General features: G+C 37.9%; 1 protein-coding gene across 1 annotated transcript; it reads right to left on the reverse strand.

Moving 5' to 3' along the window:
- Positions 1-716: 716 nt before the first annotated feature.
- On the reverse strand, positions 717-27,291 carry entpd2b (ectonucleoside triphosphate diphosphohydrolase 2b). Its single transcript, XM_075456071.1, has 9 exons — positions 26,982-27,291; positions 22,066-22,183; positions 20,024-20,174; positions 9,605-9,764; positions 9,268-9,495; positions 4,885-5,154; positions 1,898-2,017; positions 1,627-1,761; positions 717-1,533 (listed from the first exon to the last, which is right to left on the reverse strand). Exons 1-9 carry the CDS (start codon positions 27,093-27,095, stop codon positions 1,318-1,320), a joined length of 1,512 nt encoding a protein of 503 aa, XP_075312186.1. The 5' UTR covers positions 27,096-27,291; the 3' UTR covers positions 717-1,317.
- Positions 27,292-27,949: the final 658 nt, after the last annotated feature.

Below are 27,949 nucleotides of genomic sequence, written 5' to 3' on the forward strand. Positions count from 1 at the left end.
TTGCAGTCTTAAGATAAATAAACACATTTTGCACAATTTTGGATTTATGTTAAACAAAACAAAATGTCTTTGTGAGTGATTGTTTTTTTTGTTTTCCGTAATGATCAAATATTGCTGTTTTTCAGGAGACTCGTCCAAGCTGCTTAAATGCACCCAAAGACTTCCTTGAAACAAATGTAAAAACAAAAGAAACAAAAAAAAAGCCTTCTCCTAACCATAGCTTCATGTTACTAATATGAATAAGACTAAAATGTGAAAGCTATCAACTGAAAAACACATGTAAGTAGAAATAAATTGGAGATTCTTTACCCACTGAAATGGTTGCAGTCTTTAAAATGGGCTTTAGTTTAAAGGGGAACTGCGGTATTTTCAACATTAAGCCTCTTTTCTGAGTCGTCTGCAATGTTTTAGAACCCCCCTCACCGCTTTTTTGATGTTTACTCCCATCTCCGGTATTTACCTAATTTTGATTCTTCTCAACCTGCTTCAGAACGGCAAGTCATGCGCATGTCTAGAAAGGTCCGTAAAAGCACCATAAACGTCCGTTTTCAAAATCATCAACTCACCGGAGTGGTTACTGGTGGCAGGTTGAGAAAAATCAAAATTAGGCAAATACCGGAGACAGCAGTAAACATCAAAAAAGCGGTGAGGGGGGTTCTAAAACATTGCAGACAACTCATAAATGAGGCTTAATGTTGACAATACCGGAGTTCTCCTTTAATGCAGGGGGGTCCAGACAGTTTTTATTTTATTTTTCTTCTTTCTTTTATGAAAAGCAAAAGGTCTGATTTTTTTTACAATTCAAAACATAAAAATTGGGTCGTCAACAAAAAAAAAAGAAAAAAATCTCAGACCTCGGCTGTGTGACTATTGCCACCAGGGGGCAGTGTTGTGCTCTGCATATTATTTGGTCATTGATGCATTTTTCATTATGTTGGCTCACTTCTTCAGCAAAAAAAACAAAAGTTAGAATAGTCCTTCCCCTCCTTGATTAGGCCATGGTTTCTTCTACATAAACTGAACTACAGAGGAGATGAAGTCTTGAAGATACAAAGATGAACTAATAATACAGTCATATCTAGGTCTATGGCATTAACAAATAGTGGGTATACTACACAGAGCAGTTTGTATGTTGAAGTTGACTGAGAAACTGCAAAAAACAATCTCACTCATTACACACGTGCTCATTGTAAATGAACACCCTGAAATGTGATACCGTAAAACTTCAGCCTCTCCGTCAGGTTCAGTCCAGATGAAAGATGTTGGAGCGCTGAGCTCAAACAAGTAAAAACATAACCGTGTACAGCCCAGAAGAATCTAGATGGGACTTTCACCACCTTCTTTCTTCCTCCCTTTTTGGAGTCGACGCAAAGTAAGGACCGGTGCCGCGGCGAGAACCATGACAAAGAGCGCGATGAGCATTCCCCAGGCTCCCGGCGTCAGGGCCCTCCGCAGCCCGACTTCTTCTGCAGGCAGCAAACTGCTCAAACTCAGCATGTAGCCAAGGGCCCAACCCACTGAGGTGTCGCCAGCCTGAAGGAGCAGCACAAACATGTTGATACACTGAACCTTTATGGATTTCTTTTTTCAAAGTAATATTTTCTATTTTGAAATGTGGTGAGTGACCTTTTTCTGGAAGGAAATGCGTGGGAATGACGTGTCATTGAAACCGTATCCTCTCAGGATGAGAGTCATGACAAACACAGAGGAGGCACAGTAGTCCTGCAAACGAGACTTTTGAGCTGGGGCTTGAAGCATCATCTGCAACACAAGCCAGAATGTTGTTAAAATGACAAATAATTAAAAAAATCCTAAATGATGCTCACCTGTCTAAATGTACGTGGATGCAGTCTGGAGTGTACCACCAGAGGTGTAGTGAATAAATAGAGACCATTACTTGACTGAAACTCAAGTTGCACACTGATTTGGCTGCTTCCTCCAGCTGTCGCGGCGTGCTCACGGTGATCCCGGTGATTTGTTGCAGGAAGGAGTGAATGTAGAAGAATGCAGAAAATGCCTGGAAATATAGAAGGGAGAAAAACAAAACCTTGGTCATGGGTAATTCAAATCATGCTGAAGGTGATCCAGTACGGTGGCCGACACGTGCAAACGCGCTGCAAACAGTAAAACGCTGCAAGAGAAAAATGCGGCAATCACAAAAACGACCGGAGCACACGCGCTGCAAACCCCAAAACACATGCAAGAGAGAAACGCTGCAAACATCAAAACACATGCAAGAAAAAAATGCGCTGCAAACATCAAAACACATGCAAGAGAGAAACGCTGCAAACTTCAAAACACATGCAAGAGAAAAATGCTGCAAACTTCAAAACACATGCAAGAGAAAAATGCTGCAAACTTCAAAACACATGCAAGAAAAAAACGCGCTGCAAACATCAAAACACATGCAAGAAAGAAACGCTGCAAACTTCAAAACACATGCAAGAGAGAAACGCTGCAAACTTCAAAACACATGCAAGAGAGAAACGCTGCAAACTTCAAAACACATGCAAGAGAAAAATGCTGCACACTCAAAACACATGCAAGAAAAAAACGCTGCAAACATCAAAACACATGCAAGAGAAAAACGCTGCAAACATCAAAACACATGAAAGACAGAAACGCTGCAAACATCAAAACACATGCAAGAGAAAAACGCGCTGCAAACTTCAAAACACATGCAAGAGAAAAACGCGCTGCAAACTTCAAAACACATGCAAGACAGAAACGCTGCAAACTTCAAAACACATGCAAGAGAGAAACGCTGCAAACTTCAAAACACATGCAAGAAAAAAACGCTGCAAACATCAAAACACATGCAAGAGAGAAACGCTGCAAACATCAAAACACATGCAAGAGAAAAACGCTGCAAACATCAAAACACATGCAAGAGAAAAACGCTGCAAACATCAAAACACATGCAAGAGAAAAATGCTGCAAACTTCAAAACACATGCAAGAAAAAAACGCGCTGCAAACATCAAAACACATGCAAGAGAAAAATGCTGCAAACTTCAAAACACATGCAAGAAAAAAACGCTGCAAACATCAAAACACATGCAAGAGAAACGAGCTGCAAACATCAAAACACATGCAAGAGAGAAATGCTGCAAACATCAAAACACATGCAAGAGAGAAACGCTGCAAACCCCAAAACACATGCAAGACAGAAACGCTGCAAACATCAAAACACATGCAAGACAGAAACGCTGCAAACATCAAAACACATGCAAGAGAGAAACGCTGCAAACATCAAAACACATGCAAGACAGAAACGCTGCAAACATCAAAACACATGCAAGACAGAAACGCTGCAAACATCAAAACACATGCAAGACAGAAACGCTGCAAACATCAAAACACATGCAAGAAAAAAATGCGCTGCAAACATCAAAACACATGCAAGACAGAAACGCTGCAAACCCCAAAACACATGCAAGAAAAAAAATGCGCTGCAAACTTCAAAACACAACGGAAGTTCGCCAGGCCACTAGGGGGTCTCGACCTGTGGGATAGGGGATGGACTATGGGAGATCTACCATATTAATGAAAGAGAAGAAAGTCAAAAGGTACGTTGTCATTTATGTCTTTTTTAAACACTTGGCCGTAATCTTTTACTTTATTATAGAAGAGCAGCGGAGTTATGTCGCTAAAATAAGGTAAAAGATTACGGCCAAGTGTTTAAAAAAGACATAAATGACAACGTACCTTTTGACTTTCTTCTCTTTCATTAATATGGTAGATCTCCCATAGTCCATCCCCTATCCCACAGGTCGAGACCCCCTAGTGGCCTGGCGAACTTCCGTTGTGTTTTGAAGTTTGCAGCGCGTTTCTCTCTTGCATGTGTTTTGATGTTTGCAGCGTTTCTGTCTTGCATGTGTTTTGATGTTTGCAGTGTTTCTGTCTTGCATGTGTTTTGAAGTTTGCAGCGCATTTTTTTCTTGCATGTGTTTTGATGTTTGCAGCGCATTTTTTTCTTGCATGTGTTTTGATATCTGCAGCGTTTCAGTCTTGCATGTGTTTTGATGTTTGCAGCGTTTCTGTCTTGCATGTGTTTTGATGTTTGCAGCGCATTTTTTTCTTGCATGTGTTTTGATGTTTGCAGCGCATTTTTTTCTTGCATGTGTTTTGATGTTTGCAGCGTTTCTGTCTTGCATGTGTTTTGATGTTTGCAGCGTTTCTGTCTTGCATGTGTTTTGATGTTTGCAGCGCGTGTGCTCTGGTCGTTTTTGTGATTGCCGCATTTTTCTCTTGCAGCATTTTACTGTTGGATTTGTTTCGCCGTTTGCAGCGCGTTTGCACGTGTCGGCCACCGTAGTATTGGGCTATGTGGTAGTTTATTTCCCTGCTGGGACCAGTAATTTGTTGTATTCTTCACTGGTTGACTGGAAACAGAACACGGTCAAGGAATTGGATTGATGACCAGCTTTTATAACCCCCCAAAATTTAGAAAGACTAAAAAAGATTTTTTAAAAACACCCAAAATATTTGAAAATACTGGTATGGGTTAGGATCTGATTTTTGCTTTCGTGGCCAAAATCATGCACCATAAGGATACTATTGCGACATCTACAGAAAACTTGATAGAATCAAATTGCTAAAACACCAACATTATTATTATTATTGTTTAGTTGTTTAATTGTTTTAATTTTTAATTAATTGTTTGTCCTACTACTTTGAGGGAATCATTTCATTCCAGTCAAACACCCAATTATCACCTACAGGAAACATCTTTTGTATTTTACATTCACTGTGCAGGGTAGATTGTATTAATGTTTCGTACATATAGATACAAACGTGGTAAAGGGGAAACACAAAGATTACACACAGATTAATTGTGTGCATAAAAGTCGACCTCTAGTTTGTGATGTGATCTCTCTCTTACCATGAAGCCACCGGTGACACTCGGTTGAAAGACTTTGTCGAAGGAGCACTGCGAGAAGGGACAGTTGTTGAAGGAGAACATCTCGGACACATTCCCCAGGCAGTGCTCATAATGTCCGCTGCCTCGTACCGTAATAGAAATCTGAGGGTCGTAGGAGCCGGGCCTGTGCTTTGCTGTGCACGGTGAGTTGAATATACTGTCCATTTTTAATTCCTTGCTGTGGTCCGCGGGATAGCAGGGGTGACTGACTGACTCTGAGTAACCTTGAGACTGAGAGAAATGACAAGATAATTAGGATTAAAATTGGTATTTTACAATACAATGGCCGCAGTCTGGCCAAGATTGACATGGCTAATCTAATTTTAGTCTCTAATACTAAATATAGTGCAAAAAAACTCCATAAATTGTAAGACCATACAGTGAAGTTACTTAAAAATCCTGCAAATCTGTTTAAAAAAGTTTTACACTGTGTCCTCCTGCTCTGGAACAAGCCACTTTTGGAAGGGACGACATCACAAAAACACATGTGCAGCTGTTGCACATCATTTAAAAAAATTCATTTTAAATCTTAGTGATGGATCGAAAAGACATCAGAAGTCCACCAGGGAAATACACAGGGACGATCCAAGCACATTTCATTTGAACTACAAACACAGGAGGGTCATTTCTCCTCAGTATCATTCTGCGCTTGAGGGCATTTGGGTTTTCAAAGTGGCAACAACCGAAGAACTCACTCAATCTGTGAGATGATTTTCTTTCTCATAGCAGGCATTGTTGGCCTGGGTTTTAGGGTTTGTGCCTCTGTCCTTCCTCTCAACTCCCACCTGGTTAAAGCAGATGGTTGATTTCCCTGACACTAGTTGTATTGAGGTCTCTTCCTGTGAAAAGGGAGTTCTTCGCCTCCAATGTCATCCGTCATTTCGCGTATTCTCAGGATGGGGGATGAATTGAACTGAAGATTTGATAGAATTACTTGGTTTCCTTAGTTAGCTACTTTTTATGAAGTGGATTTTCATAATTGCAGTTATATTGAATTGGATCTAACTGAAACACTGTGTACTGATTTGATGCAACTGGACTTGAATTCAACTTGTTTTTTTAGCTTTTGCTTTTGGCCTTAAAAATGGCTGCTCTGAACAGGGGTGTTCTCTAAACCAGGCGTTCCCAACGACCGGGCCCCGGACCGGTACCGGGCCGTGACTCGTTAAGAACCGGGCCGTGAAAACCCATTCAGAAAAAAGAGGGTGTATTTGCCATAAATGTACTGCATTGCATTTTGATAATTAGCCTATTACTTGAAAATTCAAACCTCTTCATCACGTATCACCAGGCAGATTACTTTATTTTTAAATGTATCGTTATAGCCAATATGTTATGTGTCAATGTAAACATTCTAATTGGCGGAGATGAGGGTCACATCTGCACGAGGAACGGCGGGAACGCAGAAGGAAACCATGGAAACCATGAAGAAACAAACGACAATGGCAAGTTTTTTCACCAGAGCTGCTGAAAAAAGGCCCACAGACAGCGAAAATAATGCAGAAACGAAAAGAAAGAAATCCAAATTCAACCGAAAATATGACGACAGTTACATGAAATTCGGTTTCATCACATCTGGGGACGCAGCTGCTCCTAATCCACTGTGCGTTGTGTGCGGAGAGAAGCTAGCAAACGAAGCTATGAAACCATCAAAATTACTTCGGCACCTGGAGACGAAACATCCTGCAATTAAAGACAAGCCAGTTGAATATTTTGAGAGAAGAAGATCAGAACAGGACAGCCAGCGGCAGATGATGAAGTCCGCAACTGCAATTAATGTAGCTGCATTGAAGGCATCATATGTGGTCGCGCATCGTATTGCAAAAGCAAAAAAGCCCTTTGACATCGGGGAGAAATTAATTCTGCCAGCAGCCAAGGACATTTGCCAATTACTTTTTGGTGAAGCTGCAGCAAATAAAGTTGGACACGTTCCTCTCTCCAATAACACCGTTAAAAGGAGAATAGATGAGATGGCGGAGGATGTTGAAAGCCAGCTTTTGGAAAGATTAAATGCATCCAAGTGGTATGCGATTCAAGTTGACGAGTCCACGGACGTGGAAAACAAGGCGGTTTTACTCGTTTATGTCAGATATATCTATCAAGATGACTTGCAGGAGGATTTGCTGTGCGCCTTGAACCTGCCAACTAAAACTACGGGAGAGCAGATATTTAAGGCCTTGGATGAATACATGTCCAGTAAACTCAGCTGGCTGGAGTGTGTTGGTGTGTGCACCGATGGGGCCGCAGCAATGACCGGCCGCATATCTGGCTTCATCACCCGCGTAAAAGAGAGGGCTCCACACTGCGAAGCCACTCATTGTGTCATTCATCGTGAAGCGTTGGCATGCAAGAGACTTTCACCAGAACTCAACCAGGTCATGAAGGACGTAGTTGTTATAATAAATTATGTCAAAACACGTGCGCTGAACACACGTATGTTCGAACAGCTTTGTGACAGTATGGATGAGGACCACAAACGGCTCCTGCTACACGCGGAGGTCAGGTGGCTGTCCAGGGGCAAGGCTCTCAATCGTGTCTTCGAACTCCGCCAGCCGCTGTTGGTATTTCTGTCCGAGAGACACTCCCCGCTTGCCGACCACTTCAAAGACCACGACTGGTTGTCAAAACTGTCTTACATGTGTGACATATTTGCGCATTGCAACGAGCTCAACCTGTCACTTCAAGGTAAAACATCCACCGTGTTCAAAGTGGCCGACAAAATTTCAGCTTTTAAAGCAAAACTGGATTCCTGGGCTAAAAGAGTGGAGAAAGGTGTCTGTGACATGTTTCACACATACACGGAGTTTACAGGAGAGGACGGATGCCCACTCCTGAGCGCGCTCATCCTGGATCACCTGCGCGCACTGTCAGCGGAGTTTGAGAGATACTTTCCCTCCGCGAAGGACCCGAGGGTCGGAAAGGAATGGATACGAGATCCCTTTACTTCCGAAACATCATCTCTCCCATCAGCACAAGAGGACAAATTACTGGAGTTAAAAAATGACGGAGGCCTCAAGATTTTATTTATACAAAGTTCAGTCTCATCATTTTGGGTTAAAGTTATGGGAGAATTCCCAGGACTCGCTGAAATAGCGCTGAAGACACTGTTGTCTTTTCCGTCCACTTACTTGTGCGAGGCTGGATTTTCCGCTTTGACAGTCACCAAAACAAAGCAGCGCAGCAGACTGGATGTTGAGAACACGCTGCGCATATCACTGACAGACATAACACTGCGTTATGATCACCTTGTGTCTGGAAAACAGGCTCAGGGTTCACATTGAGGGTGAGTTAAGTTTTGATGTAAATGTTGTTTAGGTAGTTTTATTTGTAGTATTCACATTGCCTATTTATTGTTACTGTTTTTGTTCGAGTACTTATGTTACGGCATGTTATGTCCTGTTATGGTAGTTCCTGTACGGTGTCCTGTCCTAAGTATTTCAATGCCCAGTCCGACTCTGTTGTTCTGTGTATCTGACAATAAAAGACTTGACTTGACTAGGTTGCGTCATGTTTCTGTTTTGCATGTTAACATGATACTAGTGGTGTGACGTCACGTAACATTCCCCACCGGTCCGTCTGAAATATTACAGCTGCGCTCTGGTCCGTGCAGTCAAAAAGGTTGGGAACCCCTGCTCTAAACGACTGCTTCTAGCAGCAGAGGGGACAAACAACATATACGAATGTTTCCACGTCATTCTCAAGTGTTGTTTTATTCTAACAACCCACAAAAGTCCAATCCCAATTCCTTCCCATGGGCCTACAGCACCTCTTCTTTTACAGGGATAGGGTGCCCCTTTTATTTAGGGGATCAAGGACTGGATGTCACGTAGCCATCCAAATGGCCCCCGATGCCTGGTAGTTAAAGCTTAAATACATTCTTTTTACCAACACACTGTCGGCATCAATTGCCACCAGAGGCTGCATCTTCTTTTAGTGTAATTATAAGCCATAAGCTCATTCCCTACATGGATAAACAACACATGGGAGGAAGACATTTTTGTGTAGACACGGTTGGGAAGACATCAGGAAATTCTGTCAACTTGTGAAAAAGGGGCGTAATAAATTTCCTTTCATCATTTAGACTAAAACCTGAAATGTGATCACTATCAGCCTAAATGTATCTGCTTACTTCTAACTCAGAATTGGGAGCACAACATTGTTTTTAAGGTTTTTAACAAACATTTCCATTTCACTGCTGCTTCTAATCTCTCGGTAGGGCTTGTGTTGTATCCTGTGTCAAAATTGGAGCCAGTAGTGTCGTTATGCAGCAATAAGTTCATTTTAAAAAACAGAACGTGAGTACAATACATCTTATCCCAATATCACGACGACTGCATACACTACCTTAATGATTTGAGCCAACAGTCTCTTGAGGAACTGGTCTTGCCCATAGCACAGGAAGCTGTGCGTGTACAGAGAGTATTCCTGACCATAAAGTCGCAGCTTCATCATGTCATGTTCATCTTCTACTGGATCCTGAGTAGCAAATGTTATCTGCGTGGACGCCCCACCAAAATCCAGCGCTCCCACTGTAGGTCTGTCGGGACTGAACCAGTGCCCCACAAATCCATACTACAAAGAGAAGCAATCAGGAAAACTGAATCAGAAAAGAGGTTAAAGGGACACTGTCCTCATTAGCTCTTTGTTGCTGGAAAAACAGTCTTTTGACAAGTTTGAGTACCTTAATGAAGTTCTCTAAGAGATAGTTGACAGTCACCCAACCATATGCTCCCTCCTCTTGTCCACTTAATATGGCTGCTCCTCGGAAGTTGAAAGGGTATGACCGGATTTTTTGGCCCACTTCTTGCAGGATCTGATCTGACTCCTCCGGGCTGGAAATTCTTAAAAGAAAATTTCACATCATTGGTGTCACACAGCTTCAGTTAAGACACATTGAAGCATGCAAACTGGATTACCAAACATTCCAAGGCTTTTTTTTTATTCAATAAAACATAGCTTATTTTTACTTCAACCTTCTAAAACTGGACATTTTCGTGAACATTCCCTGGTAAAACCAGTTATACGTGTTTGATCCGAATCACTGGCGTCATAAAAATCTACTTAAGACAGATCTGAGGACTCCATGAAATATATCAAGACTAGACCAAAAAAATATGTCAGTTACAAATGAATTTGTTGAGGGAGGCCGTTGTCATTTACCTGGGAAACCCTGACTGAGTAATTGTGAGAATGCATTAAGCATTCTCACTATTAAGTTCCTGTTTCCCTTTATTATTATTGTGAGAATGCATTAAGCATTCTCACTATTAAGTTCCTGTTTCCCTTTATTGTGAGAATGCTTTAAGGCATTCTCACTATTAAGTTCCTGTTTCCCTTTATTATTATTATTATTGTGAGAATGCTTTAAGGCATTCTCACTATTACATTCCTGTTTCCCTTTATTATTATGACGTATTATTATTATTCCGCCGTTTTTCGGCATTCAACTACTTCAGCATACTTTCAGCTATTTCAACAAATTTGGTATCAAAATGTTCAGCTCTTTCAGCTCTTTCCTGCAATCATTTTTTGGTGTTTCTGGAAAATCTTCAAATCCTTTCAAATCCTTCAAATCCTTCCAAATCCTTTCAAATCTTAACTACTTCAGCATACTTTCAGCTAGAGACACCATTCAAATTTTAAAATGTTCATAAGACATTCAGCTATTACAAAATGTTTCAGCTTTTAAAAATATTCGGCCAATTTTGCAATATGACAGTTTAAAAAATATGAAAATTAAGTTTATCTTCAAATCCTTTCAAATCTTAACTACTTCAGCATACTTTCAGCTAGAGACACCATTCAAATTTTAAAATGTCCATAAGACATTCAGCTATTACCAAATATTTCAGCTTTTAAAAATATTTGGCCAATTTTGAAATATGACAGTTTAAAAAATATGAAAATGAAGTTCTTCAAATCCTTATCTTCAAATCCTTTCAAATCCTTTCAAATCTTAACTACTTCAGCATACTTTCAGCTAGAGACACCATTCAAATTTTAAAATGTCCATAAGACATTCAGCTATTACCAAATGTGTCAGCGTTTAAAAATATTTGGCCAATTTTGAAATATGACAGTTTAAAAAATATGAAAATTAAGTTTATCTTCAAATCCTTTCAAATCCTTTCAAATCCTTTCAAATCCTTTCAAATCTTAACTACTTCAGCATACTTTCAGCTAGAGACACCATTCAAATTTTTAAATGTTCATAAGACATTCAGCTATTACCAAATGTTTCAGCTCTTAAAAATATTCGGCCAATTTTGAAATATGACAGTTTAAAAAATATGAAAATGAAGTTCTTCAAATCCTTATCTTCAAATCCTTTCAAATCCTTCAAATCCTTTCAAATCCTTTCAAATCTTAACTACTTCAGCATACTTTCAGCTAGAGACACCATTCAAATTTTAAAATGTCCATAAGACATTCAGCTATTACCAAATGTGTCAGCTTTTAAAAATATTTGGCCAATTTTGAAATATGACAGTTTAAAAAATATGAAAATGAAGTTCTTCAAATCCTTATCTTGAAATCCTTTCAAATCTTAACTACTTCAGCATACTTTCAGCTTGAGACACCATTCAAATTTTAAAATGTCCATACGAAATTCAGCTATTACCAAATGTGTCAGCTTTTAAAAATATTTGGCCAATTTTGAAATATGACAGTTTAAAAAATATGAAAATGAAGTTCTTCAAATCCTTATCTTGAAATCCTTTCAAATCTTAACTACTTCAGCATACTTTCAGCTTGAGACACCATTCAAATTTTAAAATGTCCATACGAAATTCAGCTATTACCAAATGTGTCAGCTTTTAAAAATATTCGGCCAATTTTGAAATATGACAGTTTAAAAAATATGAAAATGAAGTTCTTCAAATCCTTATCTTCAAATCCTTTCAAATCCTTCAAATCCTTTCAAATCCTTTCAAATCTTAAATACTTCAGCATACTTTCAGCTAGAGACACCATTCAAATTTTAAAATGTCCATAAGACATTCAGCTATTACCAAATGTGTCAGCGTTTAAAAATATTCGGCCAATTTTGAAATATGACAGTTTAAAAAATATGAAAATTAAGTTTATCTTCAAATCCTTTCAAATTCTTTCAAATCCTTTCAAATCTTAACTACTTCAGCATACTTTCAGCTAGAGACACCATTCAAATTTTAAAATGTTCATAAGACATTCAGCTATTACCAAATGTTTCAGCTTTTTAAAATATTCGGCCAATTTTGAAATATGACAGTTTAAAAAATATGAAAATGAAGTTCTTCAAATCCTTCTCTTCAAATCCTTTCAAATCCTTCAAATCCTTTCAAATCCTTTCAAATCTTAACTACTTCAGCATACTTTCAGCTAGAGACACCATTCAAATTTTAAAATGTTCATAAGACATTCAGCTATTACCAAATGGTTCAGCTTTTAAAAATATTCGGCAAATTTTGAAATATGACAGTTTAAAAAATATGAAAATGAAGTTCTTCAAATCCTTATCTTCAAATCCTTTCAAATCCTTCAAATCCTGTCAAATCCTTTCAAATCTTAACTACTTCAGCATACTTTCAGCTAAAGACACCATTCAAATTTTAAAATGTCCATAAGACATTCAGCTATTACCAAATGTGTCAGCTTTTAAAAATATTTGGCCAATTTTGAAATATGACAGTTTAAAAAATATGAAAATGAAGTTCTTCAAATCCTTATCTTGAAATCCTTTCAAATCCTTTCAAATCTTAACTACTTCAGCATACTTTCAGCTTGAGACACCATTCAAATTTTAAAATGTCCATACGAAATTCAGCTATTACCAAATGTGTCAGCTTTTAAAAATATTCGGCCAATTTTGAAATATGACAGTTTAAAAAATATGAAAATGAAGTTCTTCAAATCCTTATCTTCAAATCCTTTCAAATCCTTCAAATCCTTTCAAATCCTTTCAAATCTTAAATACTTCAGCATACTTTCAGCTAGAGACACCATTCAAATTTTAAAATGTCCATAAGACATTCAGCTATTACCAAATGTGTCAGCGTTTAAAAATATTCGGCCAATTTTGAAATATGACAGTTTAAAAAATATGAAAATTAAGTTTATCTTCAAATCCTTTCAAATTCTTTCAAATCCTTTCAAATCTTAACTACTTCAGCATACTTTCAGCTAGAGACACCATTCAAATTTTAAAATGTTCATAAGACATTCAGCTATTACCAAATGTTTCAGCTTTTTAAAATATTCGGCCAATTTTGAAATATGACAGTTTAAAAAATATGAAAATGAAGTTCTTCAAATCCTTTCAAATCCTTCAAATCCTTTCAAATCCTTCAAATCCTTTCAAATCCTTTCAAATCTTAACTACTTCAGCATACTTTCAGCTAGAGACACCATTCAAATTTTAAAATGTCCATAAGACATTCAGCTTTTACCAAATGTGTCAGCGTTTAAAAATATTCGGCCAATTTTGAAATATGACAGTTTAAAAAATATGAAAATTAAGTTTATCTTCAAATCCTTTCAAATCCTTTCAAATCCTTTCAAATCTTAACTACTTCAGCATACTTTCAGCTAGAGACACCATTCAAATTTTAAAATGTTCATAAGACATTCAGCTATTACCAAATGTTTCAGCTTTTTAAAATATTCGGCCAATTTTGAAATATGACAGTTTAAAAAATATGAAAATGAAGTTCTTCAAATCCTTTCAAATCCTTCAAATCCTTTCAAATCCTTCAAATCCTTTCAAATCCTTTCAAATCTTAACTACTTCAGCATACTTTCAGCTAGAGACACCATTCAAATTTTAAAATGTCCATAAGACATTCAGCTTTTACCAAATGTGTCAGCGTTTAAAAATATTCGGCAAATTTTGAAATATGACAGTTTAAAAAATATGAAAATTAAGTTTATCTTCAAATCCTTTCAAATCCTTTCAAATCCTTTCAAATCTTAACTACTTCAGCATACTTTCAGCTAGAGACACCATTCAAATTTTAAAATGTTCATAAGACATTCAGCTATTACCAAATGTTTCAGCTTTTAAAAATATTCGGCCAATTTTGAAATATGACAGTTTAAAAAATATGAAAATGAAGTTCTTCAAATCCTTATCTTCAAATCCTTTCAAATCCTTCAAATCCTTTCAAATCCTTCAAATCCTTTCAAATCCTTTCAAATCTTAACTACTTCAGCATACTTTCAGCTAGAGACACCATTCAAATTTTAAAATGTTCATAAGACATTCAGCTATTACCAAATGGTTCAGCTTTTAAAAATATTTGGCAAATTTTGAAATATGACAGTTTAAAAAATATGAAAATTAAGTTCTTCAAATCCTTATCTTCAAATCCTTTCAAATCCTTTCAAATCTTAACTACTTCAGCATACTTTCAGCTAGAGACACCATTCAAATTTTAAAATGTCCATAAGACATTCAGCTATTACCAAATGTGTCAGCTTTTAAAAATATTTGGCCAATTTTGAAATATGACAGTTTAAAAAATATGAAAATGAAGTTCTTCAAATCCTTATCTTGAAATCCTTTCAAATCCTTTCAAATCTTAACTACTTCAGCATACTTTCAGCTTGAGACACCATTCAAATTTTAAAATGTCCATACGAAATTCAGCTATTACCAAATGTGTCAGCTTTTAAAAATATTCGGCCAATTTTGAAATATGACAGTTTAAAAAATATGAAAATTAAGTTTATCTTCAAATCCTTTCAAATCCTTTCAAATCTTAACTACTTCAGCATACTTTCAGCTAGAGACACCATTCAAATTTTAAAATGTCCATAAGACATTCAGCTATTACCAGATTTGTCAACTTTTAAAAACATTTGGCCAATTCTGAAATATGACAGTTTAAAAAATATGAAAATTAAGTTTATCTTCAAATCCTTTCAAATCCTTTCAAATCTTAACTACTTCAGCATACTTTCAGCTAGAGACACCATTCAAATTTTAAAATGTTCATAAGACATTCAGCTATTACCAAATGTTTCAGCTTTTATAAATATTTGGCCAATTTTGAAATATGACAGTTTAAAAAATAAGAAATTGAAGTTCTTCAAATCCTTATCTTCAAATCCTTTCAAATCCTTCAAATCCTTTCTAATCCTTTCAAATGTTAACTACTTCAGCATACTTTCAGCTAGAGACACCATTCAAATTTTAAAATGTTCAAATTTTTTAGCTTCTTAAGATTTTTTAGCATGGTAATTCAGCTCATGCATTCTCACAGCTGTTTCGCAGGAACAGCTCTTTCTAGTTGTGAGAATGCTTTAAGACATTCTCACTATTAAGTTCCTGTTTCTCTTTATTATTGTGAGAATGCTTTAAGGCATTCTCACTATTAAGTTCCTGTTTCTCTTTATTATTATTGTGAGATTGCATTAAGCATTCTCACTATTAAGTTCCTGTTTCCCTTTATTATTATTGTTCCGTCTTCCGCCGATTTTCGGCATTCAACTACTTCAGCATACTTTCAGCTATTTCAACAAATTTTGTATAAAAATGTTCATCTCTTTAAGCAAATTACTGCTATTACTTCTGGTATTTCTAACTTTTCAACTTTTTAAGATATTAAGCTTTTTGTTAAACTTTTTTCTCCATTAAAAGTAATGGTAAATCTTCAAATCCTTTCAAATCCTAACTACTTCAGCATACTTTCAGCTAGAGACACCATTCAAATTTTAAAATTTCCATAAGACATTCAGCTATTACCAAATGTGTCAGCTTTTAAAAATATTTGGCCAATTTTGAAATATGACAGTTTAAAAAATATGAAAATTAAGTTTATCTTCAAATCCTTTCAAATCCTTCAAATCCTTTCAAATCATTTCAAATCTTATCTACTTCAGCATACTTTCAGCTAGAGACACCATTCAAATTTTAAAATGTTCATAAGACATTCAGCTATTACCAAATGTGTCAGCTTTTAAAAATATTCGGCCAATTTTGAAATATGACAGTTTAAAAAATATGAAAATTAAGTTTATCTTCAAATCCTTTCAAATCCTTTCAAATCTTAACTACTTCAGCATACTTTCAGCTAGAGACACCATTCAAATTTTAAAATGTTCATAAGACATTCAGCTATTACCAAATGTTTCAGCTTTTATAAATATTTGGCCAATTTTGAAATATGACAGTTTAAAAAATAAGAAATTGAAGTTCTTCAAATCCTTATCTTCAAATCCTTTCAAATCCTTCAAATCCTTTCTAATCCTTTCAAATGTTAACTACTTCAGCATACTTTCAGCTAGAGACACCATTCAAATTTTAAAATGTTCAAATTTTTTAGCTTCTTAAGATTTTTTAGCATGGTAATTCAGCTCATGCATTCTCACAGCTGTTTCGCAGGAACAGCTCTTTCTAGTTGTGAGAATGCTTTAAGGCATTCTCACTATTAAGTTCCTGTTTCTCTTTATTATTATTGTGAGATTGCATTAAGCATTCTCACTATTAAGTTCCTGTTTCCCTTTATTATTATTATTCTGTCTTCCGCCGATTTTCGGCATTCAACTACTTCAGCATACTTTCAGCTATTTCAACAAATTTTGTATAAAAATGTTCATCCCTTTAAGCAAATTATTGCTATTACTTCTGGTATTTCTAACTTTTCAACTTTTTAAGATATTAAGCTTTTTGTTAAACTTTTTTCCCCATTAAAAGTAATGGTAAATCTTCAAATCCTTTCAAATCCTTTCAAATCCTAACTACTTCAGCATACTTTCAGCTAGAGACACCATTCAAATTTTAAAATTTCCATAAGACATTCAGCTATTACCAAATGTGTCAGCTTTTAAAAATATTTGGACAATTTTGAAATATGACAGTTTAAAAAATATGAAAATTAAGTTTATCTTCAAATCCTTTCAAATCCTTCAAATCCTTTCAAATCATTTCAAATCTTATCTACTTCAGCATACTTTCAGCTAGAGACACCATTCAAATTTTAAAATGTTCATAAGACATTCAGCTATTACCAAATGTGTCAGCTTTTAAAAATATTCGGCCAATTTTGAAATATGACAGTTTAAAAAATATGAAAATTAAGTTTATCTTCAAATCCTTTCAAATCCTTTCAAATCTTAACTACTTCAGCATACTTTCAGCTAGAGACACCATTCAAATTTTAAAATGTTCATAAGACATTCAGCTATAACCAAATGTTTCAGCTTTTAAAAATATTCGGCCAATTTTGAAATATGACAGTTTAAAAAATATGAAAATTTTGCTCCTTCTTGGATTTTAGAGTGAGACATTCAGCAGTGCGAAAAGTTTCAACTTTTCAAACAAATTACTATAACTTTCATACAGTTTAACTGAGAGAAACAAATTATACCTTAAAATGTAGGAAAACTTGTCCTCATTCAGCCAATGTAACTCCTAAAGAGCTCACATGGACAGATTTTGAACTATGAGCCTTTAAGCTTGAACAAAATCTCAAATTCTGTCGAAATCTGACTTTTTGAGTCCTCACAAATCAGCTTCAAGTGTTTTCAAACTGCTTCGATTTAAATATAGTTCACTCCACAGATGTAAAACTACTTTGCTAGCTTCCTCTAAACCTTCTGCTTCTAACAGTGTTTAAATAATTTTTCTAGCTGGTCAACTTTTGTCACAGGATGTCATAGTATGGAGACTTGCGCTTCAGCTTTCGCCTGACGCAGGATCTCTGTGTGTGTGTGATCTCTCCATATATGTTGTGTGTGTTCAAACTGCTTCGATTTAAATATATTTCACTCCACAGATGTAAAACTACTTTGCTAAGTTCCTCTAAGCCTTCTGCTTCTAACGGTGTTAAAATTATTTTTCTAGCTGGTCAACTTTTGTCACAGGACGTGTAAGAAAACAGCCTGCGCCTCCGATTTGTCCCGCGGCTGCCGCAGCTTCGCTCTGTGTCTGTGTGTGTAGTCTTTATATAGGTTATCTGCACAAAGAACGAAATGGCCTAATGGTAAAACTGTCGCCCTTTCGTGCGTGCGGCCCGGGTTCAATCCCCAGCATGTCAGATAAAATTTTTTGAATTTTTTTTTTTTATAACTATTTAAGCATACTTTCAGCCATTTCAACTGTTTCTAGCTTGAAATCATTACACTCATCTTTTCAAATCCTTTCAAATCCTTTAAAATTTCAAATCTTAACTACTTCAGCATACTTTCAGCTAGAGACACCATTCAAATTTTAAAATGTTCATAAGACATTCAGCTATCACCAAATGTTTCAGCTTTTAAAAATATTCGGCCAATTTTGAAATATGACAGTTTAAAAAATATGAAAATTAAGTTTATCTTCAAATCCTTTCAAATCTTTCAAATCCTTCAAATCCTTTCAAATCCTTTCAAATCCTTTCAAATCTTAACTACTTTAGCATACTTTCAGCAAGAGACACCATTCAAATTTAAAATTTTTTTTTTTATAACAATTTAAGCATACTTTCAGCCATTTCAACTGTTTCTAGCTTTAAATCATTACACTTTCGTCTTTTAAATGTCATTTCAACTTCAAACTCCTGTTTTTTCTCAGCCTTTTTTAGCTTCTTATTCTAACTTCTAACTCTAACTCTTTAGCTCCTTCAGCTGTTAGCTTCTTCAGCTCCTTTAGCTTTAGCTTCTTTAGCTGTTAGCTTCTTCAGCTGTTTTAGCTTCTTTAGCTTCTTCAGCTGTTTTTGCTTCTTCAGCTCCTTCAGCTTTAGCTTCTTCAGCTCATTTAGCTTTAGCTTCTTCAGCTCCTTTAGCTTTAGCTTCTTCAGCTGTTTTAGCTTTTTTTAGATTCTTAAGATTTTTTAGCATGGTTGTTCAGCTCTTGCATTCTCACAGCTGTTTCGCAGGAACAGCTCTTTCTAGTTGGAAATAAGTTACATGCCCCAGGCTTACATTTGAATAAATTTGAAATTTGACTGCCCTCGGCTCCTTCATGATGTGTGAGCTTTGGTCCTTTATTTGAAAGCTGTGCATTTTCGACACTGGTGACTCCTTAGGAATTCAGCTGCATTCCTGAGTGCACTGTTCACTGTTGGTATAAATCTGTGAGAAATTCTTAACTATAATTTGCACTATAACTACACTGCCTGGCCAAAAGACACTGTTACCACCTGTGTTTACTGAAACAACCAGGAGTGTCCTTTTACCCCTTAAACAAATATGTCAGATAACACATCCTGTGTTCGTGGAACGAAGGATGCTCTGTTTTGCCTATTCGTCTGGTCCAAGCAAATATAACAACTAATGAAACTGATAAGACTACTAAAATTAGGTTAAGAAAAAGCTTCCTAAAAAAATAAGCCTCCTTTGCTTATTTTGAGTGTGCAAATGTGTGTTTTCTTTTCTTTTTTTTTTACTCCCATTGATTTTAATGCTGCAGTTCCTGTCCCTCAAGTCCACCACTAACTGCATTTGCATGCCTGTTTCAATCTCACCAACTGCTTCCCAGCTGCTCAACCGTCTTCCCCTTCCCTCCCTCCACTCAGTCCTGCCTCCACAACCACCAGCTTGCTCGCAACTCATCCTGCATACTGAGCTCGCTCCCTGTTTGGCCGGCTCCACCAGCCTCCAGCTTGGCTGCCACTCATCATTATCATTATTACTGTTGTCAACGCTCAGAGGTCTCCTTACATTCACAGCATGATCCACCGGCCTCCAGCATGCTTGCCACGCATTCGAGCCTCAATCAGTAAGGCTAACTCTTCAGTCTTCCTCCTTTGCGAGCCTGCCTAGCACCATTTCCTTCACCCGCACTCACTTCTATTGCCCACCTAAGAGCATGTAAAATGTACTTTTTCAATGCCAAACCCTGTGACTGTGCTCTACAGTGCATTAGGGTTCAGGTTGTTGACTTTACCAAGAAACTCTGAAGTGCACAGGGTGCATTTAAGCTTAAGATCCTGCATCTGACGTGATCATAGCTGCATCAGTTGTTTGTGCTTACAGACAAATGGTATTTCACAACAAAATGGGACACATAAGCAAACCTAATGATAGTGTGAATTTCCTTATTGGAACAACAACCAGACATATTCTTATATATCTGAAGATAGTTAAACAAAACACAGAGAGTCTTTTCACACAAACCCAGACAGACAAAGGGACTCACGTCAGAAGTCTCATGCCAGCTGTGGCTCCCAGGTACACGGGCGTGAGCTGGTGTCTGTCTTTGGGTATATCTTTTACTGCCTGGTCCAGACATGCCTGTAAGCTCTGCCCTGCCTTCCCCTTTTGACCTGCATAGCTGGAAATTCCCCCACCTGAGTGAGTCATGAGCAGAGTAACAAAGTCAAACATTTCATGACATAATCAACCGTTTCAAACATTTTCTCACGTTCACAAATAACTGTATTAGCTGCTGTGACCTATACGTCAAGTCAAGTCAAGTCAAGTCAAGTCAAGTCAAATTTATTTGCATAGCACATTTCATGTACAAAACAATTCAAAGCGCTTTACATAAAATAAAAGCATTGCAGCAGGGAGTGGAAGAAGCATTAAAAATACATAAAAGAATATAAAGAGAAACAAATAAAATTATTAAAATGAAATTAAAATTATTAAAAACAAGCAAAGGTCTAGATAAGTTAAAAGATTTCGTGCAGATTTCATGCATAGACACATGAGAACAGAAATGTTTTTAACCTGGATTTAAAAATGTCTCCATTTGATGAATGTTTAATCTCCACTGGCAGTTTGTTCCACTTGTTTGCAGCATAACAACTAAATGCTGTTTAGTCTGGACTCTGGACTGGACCAGCTGACCTGAGTCCTTGGATCTAAGAGCTCTGCTGAGTTTATATTCTCTGAACAGATCACAGATGTATTTTGGGCCTAAACCATTCTGGGATTTGTAAACCATCAGCAGGCTTTTAAAATCTATTCTGTGACTGACTGGAAGCCAGTGTAAAGATTTTAAAACTGGTGTGATGTGTTCAGATCTCTTAGTCCGGGTTAAAACTCCAGCAGCAGCGTTCTGGATGAGCTGCAGATGTTTAATGCTCTTTTTGGGAAGTCCAGTTAAAAGAGCGTTACAGTAATCGAGTCTACTGGAGATGAATGCATGGATGAGTTTCTCCTGGTCTTTCTGGGAGAGAAAACCTTTAATTCTGTTGATGTTTCTGAGATGGTGAAAAGCTGCCTTGGTGACAGCTTCGATGTGGCTGCTGAAAGTCAGATCTGAGTTACGATCTTGTTCAGTGATTGTAACATATGACATATATGTATTCATCATGAGGCTAGGAATGCCTGCCGCCTGCATGAGGGCCATCGAACCAAATTCTGAAACCAATGTGGGCGAGCTGCTTCTCTCGATTCCAAAGGGAGTCCTTTACCAGAAGTGACAGATCTCATACTTCGTGAAATGGATTTACGGTAAGATAAAGAAGTTCCTCAGAAATCTCTCAATAGATCATTTCGTCTGATAAGGCTATTTTACACTGATGAAATACAACAGTGGGAATGTTATTTCCACAGCGAAATGCAGGCTTCCTCCTGCAATCTTTCCAGACAAGACATACTTGTTCAGTCTTTTTTATTTGTACTGTCATAAACATGGCCCTCTAACTTTTCCCAGATTAATGGGCTGCAACAATTGCTTCTCTAAGATTATTGCTGATGTCTTTCCTCCTTGGCATTGTGTTAACATGAATGCTCCAGACCAGCAAACTGCCAAAACCTCTGCTTTCATAGAGGCGCTCACACTTATAATTGAGTGCATTTGATTAGCAGCACCAGGCTGCTTTTACCTGCTTTATTCCTATGGGAGCAGTAAGAGTGGAATTAGTTCTTAATAGTAGTTTATGTTAAAATGAATCACGACATGGAGAAATATCTTATATTCAACTGTGATTGTATTTACCTCATTTTAAGAGCTGATTTGTTACACGATTATACAATGTTTGCTGCAATATGCCGAAATGTGACTGCTTCCATTTGGTGGACACGCATTTAGGTGCTCGAGAGAAATACAGCTAACTGTAGTGGCATTAAACAGAAAAGAGCTAAATGTGTTTGGGACATACTAAAACTAAAAATGAACAAGCATTTCCAGGGTCACAGTTGGATCTGTGATAATGAAGAGTGTAAGAGTACACTCATGTTGTATTTGCCATGCAAAGCATTGGCTTTGGCGGATAAAGTACTGATAGTTACCCTTCACGTGACATTCGCTGTGCTGGGTGACCACACCAGTGCCATTCTGTTTGTCTCCAGGCCACTTATAGATATACAAAGCTGTGTGTGAAGATCCAGCATCCAGGACAATCCCATACTACAGAGAAGAAACACACACACACAAAGAAAATATAGTTGTAAACAAAGTGTGAGACTCTCTGGAAGTTAACTGTGACAAGAGCTTTGAAAAATAATGAGACAGAAAAACAATAAAGTAATTTATGATCAGGGGAATACGACCTTAACTTTTGGCATGTGGAAAACTTTTGGCGGCAGATTAGGTTTACTAGTACCGTCAGTCTTCAAAGACAGCCTCCTGGGTGTCATATTACATATTCTGCACATCTGCTTTTATGTCTTCACAGCTTGATTACTGCAATTCTCTTCACTCTTTGACATGAATCCAAAACGCAGCTTCCAGGATATGAACAGGTAGCAGAAAACAAGAGGCAATTACAGCAATCCTTTCATCTTTTGCAGTGATTTTGTTTTTGTAAACTCGCATCTCTGATGAGGTTCATTTTCACTGCTTGTCATCAAAAGATAATGTTTTTGACAATATGCACTGATTAAGATTAGATTTTATTTGTCATGCATACACACGAAATTTGTCCTCTGCTTTTAACCCAGCAGATGCATACAGATGCCATACACTGGAGCAGTGGGCAGCCATTCATAGCGCCTCCCCGGGTGCTGTTAATGGCTCCTCGCCTGTGGACTGACACCCTTCCAGCTGTCCGTTTCACCAATCGTTGTTTGAGTGACGAGAGTGGGAGCCAACCTTCCGATTATTGGACAACCCACTCTAACCACTGAGCCACGGCCACCCCTGCCAGTGATGCCAGTACTTTAAAACAAAAAACTCAGAGCTTTTTGTGTTCAGCTTTTGGCTAATTCTCTATATCATGTATACTTTTAGTATTGTACTGGTTGAATTGTGTTGTATAGGCTTTAGATATTTGAGCTGTGAAAACATTACAATAAACATGACAGACAATGAAACAAGACAAATTGTGACATGCCCCAATCATTTAAAAGGCTGATTCTTTTCATCGTGAAGCCCTTCAAACAGAGCAATAAGCAAGTTCTCAGCATAATGCAGAGGAGAGCACAAACATGCGAGGACAAGTATAAAAGAGGAAAAGGGCAAATAAATAATAATGTGTTCTCTGACATTTTTCAAGCTACATGCAGGCCTAAGTAACGGATTAAAACAGATGCAAATGTGTTTTTTTTCCCTTTATCTTCGTTTTTCCTATGAAAATCACGACTGACTGTCTGTGATCTTCTGGGCCTGGGGCAGCGCTGCATAAGATATGCACAAGAGCTAAAGTGGTTAGCAGCCAAAAGGTTGCAGTTTTAAGAGTTCCAAAACCTCAGCTAGTTTCAAGATGTTCATTTGGTCGCTTCCTAGGAGGTAGGAAGTTAACTGACTGACTCTCATACAAGAGACCACAGGCTCAAGACCTGTCACATGGAGGCTACTCTACATAAATGTTACCCTCTCGCCATTTTCATCCCTGGATTGTGACACAACTACATGATGCACATGTGGACAGAACATTTCTGAACACATTATTCATGATGTACATTGTTCTAAGATCTCAAACAACTTTTCTGCATAAATGCTGTTGTCACAGACAACCCAGTCTCACAGAAAAACGTTGGTCCACAAGGGAAAACGTGGCATTGTCACAATTTGGCCCCCAAAATTGTAACAATACCACGTTTTATTTGGCCTATTTATTTACATTGCTTCGCAACCAGGTCACGTGACTATCAAGTTTCCCTCGGCGAAAAAAAGAAAATGGCCGACTGTCGGCCTTTTTTCTGTGAAAAACTAACATTTTAAGAAAGCATCTGCATTTGTATGCATTTCGATGGCATTTCGTCCATAGCAACCACCTTAACAACGGTACAAAATGTTTTATTGTTACGTTTTTTCAAGGAGGTACTAAAATCTTTGTCGAAACTAATAAACGAAAGATCGTCTACATTCTCTGAACAAATATTATGAAAATATTATGCATAGTTCTCGCTAGAAATGCCATCGAACAACAGTCTGGATGTTCCTTTTTCATCTTTGCTACAGAGCACATGGCATCGATTTCTTTTAGAAAAGAAAAAATAGAAATCTTGAATCCTGATCGGCCAGCGAACAGTACATATTTCCACTCTGTGATTGTGCAACACAGGTGCCTCCGAACCCAGAGAAGTCTGGTAAACTTTAAAGGCTGCATTTGTTAATCCAACTTCACATCTAAAGGCTGAGTTATACTTCTTTTAACTGCCCTTGCGCTTGCGTCTTGCGCGTATGTTAATGGCTCGAGACGTTTATACTTCATTTTGCTTTGTCGGCGCTTGCGTGTGCTGTGTGGCGATTCACCGCCAGGACAGTAGGTGGAGTAGCGGGTTTTTTCAATGACAAGCCTACTATGATGAAAGCAAATTCACCGCCAGGACCTCTTCGAGTGGATTCATGCTTCTTCTTCTTGTAAATAGCCGGTATTTTGTCAGATTTTCAACACCTTGGGGGTCTAAACGACTACTTTCTCGCCTGAAAACGTTTCAAATGTTGCTAAAGTTATATATTTACAGAGTTTATAGCTTAAGGGAAATCAGCTTTTCAGGCTGGCTGATTTGGGCTCGGGCAGGAGTGAAGTGCACTGTGTGTAAACGCTCTGCATACTGTCTGATCGATGAGTATGCCGTTTTCAAGTAGTAGGCAGTTTCGACCACAGCCAGTGGCTTGCGCTTGCGTCTTGCGTAAAGTTTAGAAAATTGAGGTGACACACGCAAGCACGCAAGGGGGGGCTTGCAACCGCGCAAGGGCTTGCGTTGCGTCTTGCGTCTTGCGTTACCGACTATAAACCAGGCTTTAGTGCTTGACAGAGGTTCGCGCAGTAATCCCTTATCCGTGTGGTTATATTATTGCTAAGTAACGATTCTTGATGCAGCATAACACCGTTGCAGCTTAGGTGTGAGCTCTTGTCCTTTGCACACTAAGAATTCCTCCAGATTATTTGAATGGTTTAAAAATGATACACACAGCTGAGGGAAAATATAAAATCCCGAGCAATCTTTTGTTGAGGAATGATGTTTTAATTTGCTGACAAACTCAAGACTCTGCCCATCTCTGCTCCTCAAAGACAACCTTTCATGCTGCTTTGGCACCAAATCATGATCACAATCGCCTGTCGGCATTACAGTTTCAACAGTCTCATTACCGGCCATAAATTGGCCCAAATCCAATTCTTGGATTCAGAATGTGTAGCAGGCCTGAAATAATTGAATGTTGAATAAAGTTGATGAGAAAAAAAATCTTAATTACAATGGGTTCATATTGTCTGCAAAGAAATAAAAGTCAAAGTAAATGCCAGAAGCCCTGCACTTTTTATTGATTAGTTTATCTTTTCAAAATGAGCACTTTTGACTTTTTTTGATGTGGGGTTTCGGATAAACATGCACATCCATCCACAGCTATGCTAACACACAGCCTCCTAAGTCAGCGTAAACAGTATGTAAGCGATATGTGCACGTGTCTCTCTGCATCTCATTTGAGCTGTGCAGCTAGTAGGAACTCACATTACCACTTGCCAAAAATAAGATAAGCTCCAATGGTCAGTTTTGTCCTTTCATCTAATACTTTACTGGAACTGACGCATTCGTGGCCTAGCAAAATGTAAGAGAATCTCTTTAGTCCGTGTGTGTGTGTGTGTGTGTGTGACCAGCCTGCATGTTGTGACTTGGTGAAAGAGCAGCTTCATCATACCTACAAAGGAACCACGGGGTATCTAAAGGGAGGACAGAAAGAAGGGAACAGAGGGAGCCTAAGCTGGAGCTGACTGGAGTAAAATCCTGGTGTGTGAGCCTGAGCAACACTGCAGCACTTTCATCTCTTTAGAGTTACAGTTTTCCCATCATCAGCAAACAAGTGATCTTAGTTGTGCATTCACTGGCATATGGCTCCATGGGGAAGTTTTCCATATTATCTGTCATTAAAAGAAGGCATGTGCAGCTTATCAGTATTTCAGTTATGAGTTCACCTCGGTACATTACTGATAACAGACTTAACAGCCCGGCCACTGCCATGAAAATAGTTTCCACACTTGCTTGGAGGCTTAGGAACACACCCAGTTGTCCTATCTGCCCAACTGACGTTTATCTTTACTTTACATGTTTCCTTTCTCCCACGTGTTGGGACTTATAGAAGTAAAAACCAAGTTTACACTGAGTTAAAAAAGTAAAAGCATGGGATATAACAGGGCGGTGATATCTAAACACACCTGCTCAAAAAGTAAGAGAGGGAGCTTCTTTTTTAATCATATGACACTGCAGTGCATTACCACCACCAGCTGTGTGAGCTGTGGATCAGGAATCTAATAATACATTTCCTTATATTTACAGCATTTTTATTTTTTGTACAGCATTGAAAAGAGATTGCATTATTAACGCATTATTTCAACTCAGCCTTCTTATAAAAATCCAGTAAATCAATTATCAGAGAATGAAACGTGTATGCAACCCACAGATTCTAAATTTGAGGCCACAAATGATTAAATCCACAAAATGTTTCTATTTTTTCCTCCCATAAACCTCCTGTGTTATGTAATAACGCACTTAAAAGATTTATTCAGTTTCGTTAATGAGGTCCAAAACCTGAGCGGATTTAACGCATTAGCATCTGAAGATTTGAGGGAAGTTTACACTTTACTAAATACATTGGGGACCAAAAAAAAAACAAGAGTAACCTACATCCAGCCGGGAATCTTCAGTAATACCCTTTTACTCCGTGTCTGCCACCCGCGGCGCAGAGCTTTGGTGACACTCCACCCGCAACAACGTGACACGCACACCAACGCTCACCCAAAAATACCCAGAGTAACCGACCTTACCATGAACCCCGGCGCCTCTTGGACGTCCTTAGTGGGGATAGTGAGGAGGAGGATACCGACAAGTCCAAACACCAGCAGCGCGAGGGGGGCGTAAAGAGCGGAGCGATGAGCCATGAAGTGGAAATGAGAAGTGGCGCTCAGCTTTGCGCCTGCTGGAAATGTGCTCACTTTAACAGTGGCCAAACAGAAAAGGTGGATGATACGCTCCGGCTTCTGTCGTGGTCACGCTTCTTCTGCCGCCTGCCTCCCGGTTGACATTTCACTTTCGATAGCAAAGCCTGACTTGAATTTATGTCCCGAGCAAGTCCTCCTCCTCTGTGCGACTGAAAGCTTCTCTCGGGGCAGTTGCGTGGAAACAGCTCCAATGAGGGAAAAATGTCTTTATCGTAGCCAGAGCTGCTCGTTGACATTCAAGGACTCGGGCTCGGGTGGACCCACTGTAGCCTACAACCCAAACCCCCAACATAATAATCTTATTATTTTAAGCAATGGGGATAAACCCATTTAGAATGATTGAATCACTGATGTGCAGAGGTGTGACCAGAATGGCATGTTTGGGTGAGCAGTTAGCTCATCTGGGAAGAAAACAAACCTGAAAAAATCGGTGGAAAACCACTACTACAACTTCAAGAATAATAATAATAATAATTCAATTCGGTAATGAAAATATGGTCACACTAGCATAAATCATGACCGTCAATTTTGTTAACAGTGTGGAATTTATTTATTTATTTTATTACCTTCATTAAGTCTACGTTTCAGATCATTACATACAACAAAAACATCCGAAAATGTGAAAATCGCCCTTTTTTTTCAGCAGCAAGGGGTTCAGGTTCAGCAGGGGGACACACACGATAACAAAAAAATAAATAAAGCTATAAACTTTGCAGATATATGCTTTTTTAAAATCACCACCTGCATTTATTCTATCAATGCAAGACACAAACAGAGATAATAAATCGTGGCCT

The sequence above is a fragment of the Odontesthes bonariensis genome, chromosome 22, assembly GCF_027942865.1.
Source record: "Odontesthes bonariensis isolate fOdoBon6 chromosome 22, fOdoBon6.hap1, whole genome shotgun sequence".
Taxonomy (NCBI): domain Eukaryota; kingdom Metazoa; phylum Chordata; class Actinopteri; order Atheriniformes; family Atherinopsidae; genus Odontesthes; species Odontesthes bonariensis.

Bases quoted from the DNA above. Each gene is read 5' to 3' on its own strand.
- entpd2b (XM_075456071.1), bottom strand. From the start codon at position 27,095: ATGGCTCATCGCTCCGCTCTTTACGCCCCCCTCGCGCTGCTGGTGTTT. The intron at 9,765-20,023 runs GTGAGTCCCTTT...TTTTCTTTTAAG, and splicing joins GCTGGCATGAGACTTCTGAC to AATTTCCAGCCCGGAGGAGT. The intron at 2,018-4,884 runs GTAAGAGAGAGA...CTATATTTCCAG, and splicing joins GTGTCACCGGTGGCTTCATG to GCATTTTCTGCATTCTTCTA.